This window comes from Microtus pennsylvanicus, chromosome 2 (assembly GCF_037038515.1).
Source record: "Microtus pennsylvanicus isolate mMicPen1 chromosome 2, mMicPen1.hap1, whole genome shotgun sequence".
NCBI lineage: Eukaryota > Metazoa > Chordata > Mammalia > Rodentia > Cricetidae > Microtus > Microtus pennsylvanicus.
In genome coordinates this window covers 45645407-45657616 of record NC_134580.1, presented here as the reverse complement: position 1 = coordinate 45657616, position 12210 = coordinate 45645407, and the positions used below count along the sequence as shown (strand labels likewise).

The 12210-nt window shown below is 40.6% G+C and overlaps 1 protein-coding gene across 1 annotated transcript; it reads right to left on the bottom strand.

Annotated features, from left to right (window-relative positions):
• Window positions 1–8001: 8001 nt before the first annotated feature.
• On the bottom strand, window positions 8002–9525 carry LOC142844207 (uncharacterized protein CXorf49 homolog). The gene has a single exon (XM_075962516.1). It carries the CDS (start codon window positions 9523–9525, stop codon window positions 8002–8004), a length of 1524 nt encoding a protein of 507 aa, XP_075818631.1.
• Window positions 9526–12210: the final 2685 nt, after the last annotated feature.

Below are 12210 nucleotides of genomic sequence, written 5' to 3'. Positions count from 1 at the left end.
TGTGTTTTTCTTTAATGGTCTCATTTGTGGCAAAGAGAAACTTCTTTTCTTTCCTTTTTTTTTCTGAGTCGAGTTCCCTCTGTCTAGCCCTGGCTATCCTGGAGCTTGCTACAGAGACTAGGAGGATAGCCTTAGACTTACAAAAATCTACCTCCCTCTGCCTCCCAAGTGCTAGGGTTAAAGGTGTGCCCTACCACACCTAGAAAGAGAAACTTCTTGGGTGAGGGATGAGAGCTACATTTACCTGCAACTCTAAGGAAAAGTATTTAGATACAGTTAGGAATTATTCTTAGTTTTGCAAAGTAGAAGGTAGAAAGTTTTCCTCTAAAATCTTTAACTTACTATCCCTGTGTATTTGACTAAGTTTCTAGTACCAGGCATGATTGCTCTCCTTTTGAGCAGGCCTGAATTACACCACTGTTGTTATTGCCAAGGTAGGGTGCCATGTTTGTACCTGTCAGGATATCTTGCCATATTGGTCATAGATATCACGGCTTGGTAGGACTATTGAGGCTTTTCTTCCTTGGCAGCTTATATAGTCAGTCATCAGGGAGGAAGCGTTTGTGTTCTATCCAGTTTGCGATAGAGGACACATTTTATAGCTACCTGAGATAGCACGCACTTTTAAAATGAAGTACCTATTTAAATATTTTTGTCATCTTTCTATTATGTGGTTTATTTTTCTCATCGATAGATAAAGACTACTACTATATATATATATGTAATAAACACACACACGCATATATGTAATCCTGGTATGAGTTTATGTGTTGGTACATGAACTACATGAACTGTAAACATATTTTACTCTGTACCTTGACTAAGAATTTGTAATTGTTGTTCTTGTTGTTTTTTGTTTTGTTTACTACACAAATACCTAACTTTGTTTCCTGGTTTAAAAATAGGCTGTGGCTAAAGCTCCGAGACTGAAATCCTGTTCATTTGCCCCCAAGGTTTGGGGAAGAATTAGAGTCTGATAGTATAAAGTGCAGCTGTGCATCTTTGTCCTATGAGAAAGGGTTTGGGGAGAGCAGCTTGCCTTCAAAACAGAAGCAAGCATGCAGGCTTGATCTTGGACTTCATTCGGTCTCTGCTGTTCATCAGGTAACAAACTGTGTTTTAGTTTTCTTATCTCCAAAAGAGACAGAGACAGTTAGTTAGTTTTCAGATTACTTTGTGTGTGTGTATGTGTCTGTGTGTGCTATATGTGGTTTTGTGTGCATAATTTGTGCATATGTTTATGTGAATTCCAGAGATCAACATTGGTGCATTCTTGTATTACTTTCTGTTCTGCCCGCCTCCTTTTTGAGACACAGTCAGGCCTGCAAAAATGAGTTTCTCTTCTATGTATGTCTTTTAATTTGGAAAAGATAATACATTTTTGTGTGCATGTGTGTGCAGATGCGCAGATGTGGGTGCATCTGCAGGCACATGCGAACACTTTGGTGAGACCTCAGACAAACTCAGCTATGGTTCCTCAGATACTATCCACCTTATGTTTTTGAGAAAGGGTCTCTCACTGGCTTAGAGATCACCAAATAGTTTAAACTGGCTGGCCAATGAGTCCAGAGGATTCATCTGTCCCCATGTTCCCAGCTATGGTATTGGAAGCATGCACCACCGTATTGGCTCTTTAGATGTGGCTCTAGGATCAAAGTCATGTACTTACTCTCACAAGCAAGCACTTTACTGACCATGCCACCTCTTTAGTCCCCCAAATGATGAGTTCTTAAGATTTATGATAACTTTTACTTTTTCCTTAAAGCTTTTGCTTATTTATAAAAAATTTAAGTACAGTAGTCTCTGCTTCTACATCATTTAACAAATACTACAAAATTTGCCATTCCCACCACGTCTCGTTGTGGGTGCTGTGTACCAATGGTAAAAGTTATGATCTTTATTTGAGAGCATGAAATTCATAGCTAGAATCATTATAATGCTGCTTAAGAATTATTACTTAACAGAAATATGTTATAGAATCTTTTAAAGGAGATGACTTCCTATCTATCTATCTATCTGTCTGTCTGTCTGTCTGTCTGTCTATCTACCTACCTTCCATCACAGTGTGGAACCTCAGTATACGGTTATTGAATTCTTTTGAATTAATTTCAAGCTCTTTTTTTTCTTTACACCCATCAATTGTTGTTGTTGCTTATCTTTCACCATGCTGCTTTAAGCTGAATGTAAGGTTTGATTGCAACTGTGTGCACAAAACAAAATCAAATCCACATACCTTAGAGTTATATACCATCTTAGATAGTAAAAACTGTGTCCCATCTTAGATAGTAAAAATTGTCTAGGGTTGTGTGGGAAAAGACAAAGGTTTTCTTAGGTGTAGTGGAAAAAGTATTGGGATTGATTAGTGATGTCTGTGAAGGATAGAGGCCAAGTTATGGGTAGCATGCATGCTATGCATTTGTGATCTCTTCTGTATATCTTAAGATGTGAACTTTACTCAAGAAGAAAGGAATATAGGAAACCTTAGATTTACAGTTAGTAGAGATAAGAACAGCTGTGAATGCGTCTCTTTCGCCATGGTGTTTCTTGGGTGAGATGACTGGTGATACTCGGAGAGAACCCTGTTTCTTAATTTGTTTGACTTGCTAGTGTTCCAGATACTCAGTAAGCATCAGTCATAGAATATGCAGATGACTCAGGTTGTATAATCTCTCTATGTGGATCATTTAGTAACCGAATTTCTATAATTTCCTGAGCCCTCTTAAGAGACGAGGTAATATCCAAACCACTTTACCTTTCTAATCCATGCAGGAAGATTAGTTATAGGATTAGGACTTAGTGTTATTGTCTCCTGTACTGTAGAGAATAGATTTTGGGATGTCTTCATTTCAAGTTCTTGATGAGTATTTCTTGTGTGATTCTGAGTATTAGCACATGATCCTATACCTCATTTTTCTCATCTTCAGATTGGGGAGGTTTAAACATATATTTAATATACTGGGTTTAATTCAAGACTGATATTTTCTAGGATTATGTCTACAGAAGATCAGCTCTTTAGGCTGCCATCAGCTTGTGACTTCTTTTCTACAGAGGCTTGGATAACTCCTTGATGATAGGACCCTTGTCTCCTGTATCCTCATAACGCCAGGTGCAACAGGCAGCTTTTCTGTCATGTTGAATCCAAGTCAGAAAATCTTTTGCTGAAAAGATGCTAGTTGAATACTTACATATAATACGTGTCATTTGAGCATTAACACCAGACAGTGGGTTGTGGGAAGCAGTTGAAGTATCTATTCAAAATGTCATTCCAAATCTGATACTCTGGACATGATTAGTGTTATTGTTAGTGTTGTCAAATTGACAGAAGTTAGAACCACTGGGAAAAGGGGCCACTGGGCATGTTTGTAGGGGATTATCTTGATTACATGTATTGAGATGGAAGGAACTGTCCACTGCAGGTGGCACCATTTCCTAGGCGGGGGATCCAGGGTTGTACAGAAGTGGAGCGAATTGAACTGAGCACTAGCAGGCGTTCGTTAATTGCTGTCTTAGAACATAATCTGACCAACTGCTTCCATCTCCTGCTGTCTCCACTTCTCTACCATGGTGACTTCTAAGTTGAACTGTGAGTTAAAATAAACTCTTCCTTATGTTGCTTTCTTTTGTCAGAGTGTTTTATTAAAGCAACAGCAAAGGCACTAAGATCATGAGTTAGTGCTGTTTTTTTTTTTCAGGCAAGAATGAGTTCAGAGCTGTAAGAACCCAGAACTCCCGGTGTTCAGTCTGACACATACCCGGTGGGAACTATACATAGGTCCCAGTAGCTTACCAATAGGATTTCATGATCATTCCTTTCTCTTTGCACACACAATGCTGCCCTGAGACACTGTGGCCGGAGTTCTGACAGGGTCTTGTCTGTAATACTAGTGTAAATAGTGTCATATTAGATTTACATTCCAGACCTGTGAATCTATTAACCAGAGTTGGGTTTGACTGGGTGAGATGGAATCTGAAAACTTGTATTTATGAAGCTCCTTCAGATAATTTTGATAGTCAGTAAGATTTAGATACACTCATTTGTAAAGGCATCTTGTTTGTCTTAGCATGGCAGCTAGGCTTTCTGTAATATTGCTTCCACCTGAATTCCCTAGCTCCTTCTCTAGTGCTCTTCCTATGTTTGTGCCCTGCAAGGGCCCTTTGCAAACGTGACAGGTTCTGTGTGGCACTTTCTTAACGCTCATGCTTTGGCATCTGCCTATAACTTCTGCACCAGTTGTCTCTTGAGTGAACTAGCACACTTCAAGGGCCAGCTGACTCTTCATCTCTGTCTCTGGGTTTCCTGGTAACCACCCATCTGCCTCCAGAATTAACTGATCCCCTCTTTGAATTCCCATAATACATGGAACATTTTGTCACTATTATAGCTACAGTGACATATTTTCTACTCATGGTATTGGCACAAACAGCCAAATAGTGGGATACGGTATTTTAAATAGAACAGAGAATTTGAAATTATTTTTATGCCTAATCTCTGAAGTTTTCAACCAAGCTAAAAATAATACTTATTATATCAAGAAATATAGAACTGAGTTTATAATATAAAAAGCTCTCCAAACCTTCCCAGGGCAACGAAAACTTCCTGTTCCATCTCCTTAGACTAATTCAAATTTCTGGAAGCAATTATTAAGATAAAATAAACAATTTTTATCATGTAATACAAAAGTCTATGGAATCAGAGGCCATTTCTCTTGTCTGACACAAGTTCTGTTTTACCTCACCAGAGATACATGTTTGCTTGCTTCTCCTGTGTTCGAGTGAAAACCACAATTTTGAAATGTGTATTTAAGCATGCACAAACCCATAGAATTTCTTTATACACATTATACCTTGCTTTTGTTACCAAATGGCTTATCTTGGAGATTTACTTTATATATAAACAAGGAGCTGTCTCATTATTTTGGGGTGTAGGGTGTTTCATTGCTTTTAACTGTGCTAGCATTTACTTAGTTGATGGAAATTTAGTGGGCTACTTATTTTGCTTTTGTAAGTAATTCCTCAATGTGTGTGTGTGTGTGTGTGTGTGCATAATTTTTAGTGTATAGAAATAGCTGAGGCTGACCTATTAAAATTTGAATTGTTGGTGTGCACATTTTTATATTTAATAGATATAGTCAACTGTTCCTCATAAAGCACACGTGAGTGATGCTCCCAGTGCAAACATATTTGATGATTCCAAGTGCTACTGATTCCTTATGATTTGCCACTCTGTTATTTAAGAAGTAGTATCTCTTGATAGTTTTAATTTGCATATCTCATTATAACAAGACCGAATCTCTGTTCTTGCACTTACTGCTAATCATGCTTCCTGTGAAGTTCCTTTTCATGATATATTAAAAAAACAATCAAATTTGTCCATTTTTTTTCTTTACGGTCTGTGGAATTGGTTACTGTAAAGTAAGTTTCAAAGATATTTCTCAAACTTCAAAATTTGTATTATCTGGTCAAAACTACTGATTTCATTTTAATTATTGCCTTCGAAATTGTGATTCATCTAGGGAGATGGAATGGGGAGTCTCCTGCTGATCTGGGAAGGTGCTTTAATTGTTATATCAGTATTTTCTCTGTTTACTAGAATTTTGTTCTGACTTGAATATAATTTATTCTTGATATCTTCCTCAAGGGAACTAGCTTTAACTATTTTTCAAATCTATGATGTTATCTTCTGTACATCTCCCTTCAGTGGAACTATCTTTATTACCATGATGGTGATAGAACCTAGGACCGTATGCATCCTAAGCAAGAACTCCACCACTGAGCAACATCCCCGGACTCCTTTTGTAGTGTTTCTGGTCCACTGTAAGCTTTTAGTAAGACCTTTTATTTATGGTCATTTTCTCTAGAATTCTCTTCTGAGTGCTAAGAGTTGATGATTCTTCTCTCTCCATCCTATGAACCAGTGTTACTAAGGAAATGTGTCCTTTGCTGAGTTCAATTAAGCCAGCACTACTTTACAATTCTTATCTACCATCACACATTTCACAAATATATTTTCCTTGTGCTACCTTCCATTTGGTGATTTTTGTTTGTTCTTCTTTAAGTAGCAAATGTGATGTTTTGTTGACTTTATTTGTTATTCATTTGTTATTTCGAGTCAGGGTCTCACTGTACAGCTCTGGCTGGCCTGGAACTTACTCTGTAGACCTGGATGGCCTTGAACTCACAGTGAACTGCCTCTGCTGAGGTTAAAGGCATGCACTACCATTGCCCAATGTTCCTTGATAGCTTTTAAATGAAGTTTTCAATAGAGTGGTGTTGTATTCATAGGAACGAAATATGAAAGCAGTTCCTAACAGGAGTGGTGATATCCCTGGCTCACTGCAAGTTTCTGTGATACTTTGCTCCATGCACACTCAGTGCGTTTTGGACTCTCTCCATTCAGAGTGTGTCAAGCAGTGTGGCTGCTTCTAACTTGGTGCCCCCCACCCAACAACATGATTGCCTTTTCCTTAGGATGTCACAGAAGGTCCAGAGATGGTCTCTTCACTAATCCTCAGTCTATGCCAATAGTTACAGGGGTCGGGTGGGGGGCAGCTATGCCCACCTCCAGAATAGGAAGTCTGCCATCAAAATTGCACTCTACCCTCTCTAGATCTAAAACCATAGCAGTCCTTGATATTTTCCTAAAGTCTGACTTTAAGCTCTAGGCAGTTCTTCCTCACACAGGACACCTAATTGTTATTCTGCCAATTTTAGAGAATCAAAAATGGAAGCTCAACAAAATTAAACTGAGTCATCAAGGGCACTTGATTAGCCAGGACTGAAGCTGAGATTTAAAGGTGAGTTCTTAACCCCATGCCATGTAGCTTTCTGGTTATTTTTTACACTGCGCATTGTGGTTTGTTCTCTGATATTGGTGTCAATCTCTCCTATCCAAGAGATGATACATCTTTGGAGCAAACAAAAGATGATTTCTATTTCTAGATGCCTGAGCGCCATATCCTCCATCAGTACAGCCTAGGTATCTGTCATGGGGTGAAATGGGAGAGGGTGTGAAAGTGATCCAGTCACCTTGTCTAAGACACCAGCAAAGAATTGCGAGAAAAGTGACTCCTACTGAGTCCTTTCTGCGCTTTGTTTCTGTTTGCAAACATCCTGAAATCTCTGCTATGGCGTTGCACCTCTTTTCTGCTTTCCAGGCCTGGGGAGTTATCACTTAGAGATCTTACATTTAGGTTTTGTTGGGCCAGATCATCAACAGACCCTACTGACTTCTGAAATTCTGCCTGTGCCTCTGAAGCACTATGTGGTTGTCACACCAGTTAGAATTGGTCTAACTGCTTCGGAATGCACTAATGAATGCTACTACATGGACAGGCTGCTCCTTGGTGTGTGAGCAATGGAGAATTCAGACCTTTTCCCAGAGAAGAAGGGATAGCAGAGGGAAAGACAAAGGTGTCAGCTGACTAAATTCTTTGCTTAAAATATTAAAACAACACACAAGCACCTAGATTTATATTTGTGGTTTTTCCATCCTTAGTCCTAGCCCTGTAAAAAGACCTACTCCCTAAGCCATCCAGGATTGGAGAGGGAAGTTCACGTTTATCTGGAGAACCATCGTGATTTCCTTGATATGGGCCCATTCTCAAGGAAACAAACAAACCAAATCAAAACTTGAAGCCCAAATAAAACACTAGCAGTTTGAAACATTTATAGAGGTTTTAAAAAAAATACCCTTGGCCTCTTCAGCATCATTTACCTTTGACATAATTTTTACTTCATATTCCATTCCAGGCCCGGTTCATACATAGATCAGTTTTAAGAAGGCAGAGACAAGATGGCATTCTTTAAAATCATCTTTATTTACTTTATATCACAAACTCTTATTTTCCTTCCTAAGAGGTACGTATGTGACACGGAGAAGGGCTGGGAGACTAAGCAGTGGCAAAGGGGCAAGAATCTGGAGGAGGAACCGAAGGAAGTAGCTGAACGGCAGCATGGGGCTCCACGGACACCTGCGGCTTGTCCTGTGGACACACCTTGGCTTTAACTTGACAGTGCCTGGAACTTCTCATTGACAGCCTGCAGGGCCAGTAGCTGTTTCTTGAGGTTCTCTATTTCCTTCTGTAACTCTGGACAACGGGGACAGCCCTGTGTTCCGGGTAGCTGCTGCATCTCTGGATCTGGGGGTAAGGGAGCCACAGGTGGTTCCTGGTCACCGGAGGATGCAGATTTTCTAGACAGGATGCCTTTCTGGCTCGGGGCTAAGGGCTGAGAGTTTGCTGGGTCCTGGAGGCTTCTGGCATTTACATCCCCACCGCTGAATTCTTGGTGCATGCTCTGGGTAGATGGCTCTGCCCTTTGTGTTGGAAACGGCACCTGTGAGCAGGAATCTTTGGTCGAGTCAGTGTCTTCTTTGGCTACTGAATGTAAGTCCCTTGTCCGCTTTGCCCCAGGTCTCTTCCCAGTGTAGAAGTTCTTGCACTGTTTGGGTCTCAAAGGCAGCAGTGAGCATTTATTGGACCTCCCAGGCAGTCCAACACCAGAGATTGGGGGGAAGGTGGCTGGTTCTGCAGGTGCTGACTTTAATCTCTGACCCCACTGATGGAAGGCTCTCCCCAGGGAAACGGCTGAGGCATCCCAGAGGGGTTTTTTCTTCTGGGTCATCTTCTTTCTAGGACTGGCCTTGGGCAGGCCACCTGCCCCAGGAGCCTCTGGGTAGCTAGGCTTGGCTCCTCCCTTACCCCATAAGATTCCTTGCTTTTTCTTAGAGGAAAAAGTTTCCAGTTCTTTCGAGGCCTGCCTTTCCATGCCAGAAGTGAGGCCCCTGGGAGTAGGGGTCAGCAGGGAGGAGGGCATCCGGATGAAACTCTCCCTGGCCTGGACATTTGAGTGTCTGGCTAGATCTCCAGTCTCTGTTGGGCCACCGGTCTTGGCCTGGCTCCCATCTTTGAGGCAAATGGTCACCCTCATCATCTGTACCTCATTTAATTCGTCTGACAATGCAGGTTCGGAAATGGGGAGGTGGGTATCCTCACTGACCACCATCCTGCTAGTGGTACTCTTTCTCGGGGTCACCCAAGCCCTGCTCTGCTCCAGTCCCTTAGGGAAGAGAGGCCTTGCCTCCTCTGAACCTGCGGCCTGCAGACCTCTCCTGCTGGAGCCTGTCTCGTTCTCAGCACAAAAGCCCTCTGGGGATGGGTTTTCATTGACTTCTGGTACCTCTAGGTGGGTCACCCGCTGCCCACTGGCCACAGTCTCTGCCTTGGGTTGGGATAGGAAGTTCAAATCAACCACTTTCTCCTCGACTGGGGGCTCTAGGCTCTCTTCCTCTGGCACTGGCACCGGGGAATCCTGCCAGCACCCTTCGGCCCAAAGGGCCACCGATGTGGGCTCCGGCACTTCCAGCTGGGACACCACAGGGAACTCGCTGCTTTTGGGGCCAGAGACGCTGCCTTCACCCTCGCTGCTCTCAGCAGGCCTTGGTTCAAGGCTCGAGCTCTTGGTTTGGTCTTCACTATCCACATAAATACCATCTTCTGGAACAGACGCCTCCTCAGGAGGGTTCATATTGCCAGTCCCGGAAGCGGAAGTAAAGTTCCAGGAAGACCGTTGCTCGGCTCACTTAAGCACTTAGGACCCAAGCTCAATCTTAACACGTAGGAAGACCTCCACAGAAGCCGCACTTGCTGACCTAGCACCCAGCATTTTCTGTGATGACTCATTTTCTCCTAAAAATTTTAATTGCATCGTAAAAAAATCTACTGAACTTTAATAAATTAATTTTATCACGTTTATCATGTTTGTATGCCAAGGCTTTAAGGCCTATTTTTTTCTTACAATTAATGCCACAATAAGTTCACTCATCGTGTGTGTGTGTATGTTTGCTAAAATATTTATTTCAGTGGGATTGTGTAGAGTAGGATTAATGTACAGAGGAAAAAGAGTTTCAAATATTTAACCAAAAAAACCTTTTTTGACATTGGATCATATGTCGTTCATGTTGTCCTCAAGTTTGCTCTATACCGTGACTATGATCTTGAATTTCAGATTGTTTTGCCTTCATATCTCCAGTGCTACTAGAATTATAGGCTGTGTTCTTGTGTCATGTTTGTGTGGTGCTTCGTGCATGATAGGCATGCATGCTACCACTGAGCTACATCCCCTACCCTGAGAAGACAACTTCAGCAGTTTTGATGCACATTTTCAAGAAGAGTTAACTGTCCCTATTTCTCTGGAGTGGAGTGGAGCCGTGCTATGGACCCCACATTATGGATAGCCCCTGTTTATAGGAGTGTTCGAGCAGAAGTCTCTTGGTCAGTTGCTGTCCTCTTGCATAATCACTTGCTATTTTTACTCGATTATTATTTACACTCTTTCTCTTAAGTTTTTCCTTTACATACTTGTTAAAGCCCAAACCAAGTAACAGTCATCTTCTTGAATCCTTTTCCAGTTCATTTAGAATGGGTTTAAAGCCCTTCTTATGGCTCACAGGCTATTCACAAGCTAGCTGGCCTTTTCCTACCTCACAGTCAGCAGACTCCTCTGGGTCACTGGTTCTCAGCCACACCAATCTTGTTTTAAAACCTGCCAAGTCCATTCTCAACAAGACCTTTTCACTTATTCTTTGTTGTCTAATCATCTTGTTTCAGAGATGTACACAGCATGGCCTTCCTTAACTTTTAGAATTTGAATCAAGTGGCATTTCTTTGGCGCGCCTTCCTGATCATCCTGGCTAGTAGCCACCTCTCTCCAAGTTGCTGGTCCTCCTTTATCTCCCACAGTGCTTTGTTTTTCTCTATATCAATTCTTGCTCCCACTTCTCTCTTACATTTACTGTTTTCTTAATTCAGCACTGGAATGTGGACTCTCAGTGAGATTAAGAACTGCATCCACATCAGTCACTGACACTATTCTACTTAGAGTTGTTCAACTGTATTATAGTTGAAACCAAATGTCATTTGAATGAATGGGATCTGGAAGACAGGTTTTTGGAAGACTATTTTTTATTGTAAAGTTACTTTGGATAATTACCAAACAATCTCCAATTCAAGTCTACTATTTCCTTCAGATGCACAAAGTTGTAAAGTTCTAAAAGTGAAATCTGGAAGGCAGAAAAACATTGTAGACATTGTGTTTCAATAAACAGCTACCTCCTGGGCTGTAGTGTTTGCTTACTTAGATTTCTTTCTTGGGTAATATTATTTTTAATAGTCTTTTGTGAGCCTAGCCCTGGACTGAACACTGAGAAAAGAACGGAAGAAGTGTTTGAAATAGATCTCACCTTCTAACAGCACATAGCTCAGTTGTGAAAACAAATATACCAGATGTATATGGCTTTTTCTTTCAATACACACAATAGTGCACACACAGAGTAACGGAGATAGAATGCAAACAAGTGTAGTCATAGAAAGACTGAAGGATTTTAAATGTTAAGAATGAACTCATTTGTCCCCTCTTGCCCCCAAATACATGAAGAATACCATACTATTTAACTTTTAAAACTTCTTTGATTTTACTTTTTATTACTTTAAAAATTTCAAAAAGAATAACACACTTCATTAAATACTCTAAATAAATAAATATCCAATTCTCACGACGACCATCTATGTTTGCAACTATTCTCCTCCTCATCTTCAAAACAGGAAACTCAGACTCACACAAGAACTTGCCCAAGATTACACAGTCGTCAAATGGGAAAAGCACTCCTACAAAGCCTTGAAGTCATCATACTTATAAGGAACACTTTGGATATAAGACAATGCTTTGAACATATTTAAGCAACTTCAAGATTGTTTCAAAGCTAAATCAGAGTAGGAGAGGTACTTGAGCTGGGAACACAATGTAGATAAAATCTAGCCATTACAAAAGCAAAAGTGAAATTGTTAGCTTAAGCCCGTGGAATAGAAACATCTAGAATCTTCTCAGTCAAAGTCTACTTATACTTAAAGTAACTAATTCTTATGTCTATACAATCATCAGGTTTGCTCAGGTCAGGGAAGGATATTAATAGTTTTAATATGTACCCCTTTGCTGAGCTAAATAGGCATGAACAGTCCCACAGTTTCCTGACTAGCATATGAGTGTCTTTTCATCTCCGACCCTCTTCTTAACTTCATCCTTCCCCTTTGCTTTCTTTCATTCTACATAATTATAATCTAATATGTGTCATATACACCTCCAGATACTTATTTAATTATACATATTTGGGAAACACTTAATACATATTTGGAGCATTATATAATCTTGAATAAC

Excerpts from the sequence above, each read along its gene's own strand:
- LOC142844207 (XM_075962516.1), bottom strand. The coding sequence starts at position 9,525 with ATGAACCCTCCTGAGGAGGCGTCTGTTCCAGAAGATGGTATTTATGTG.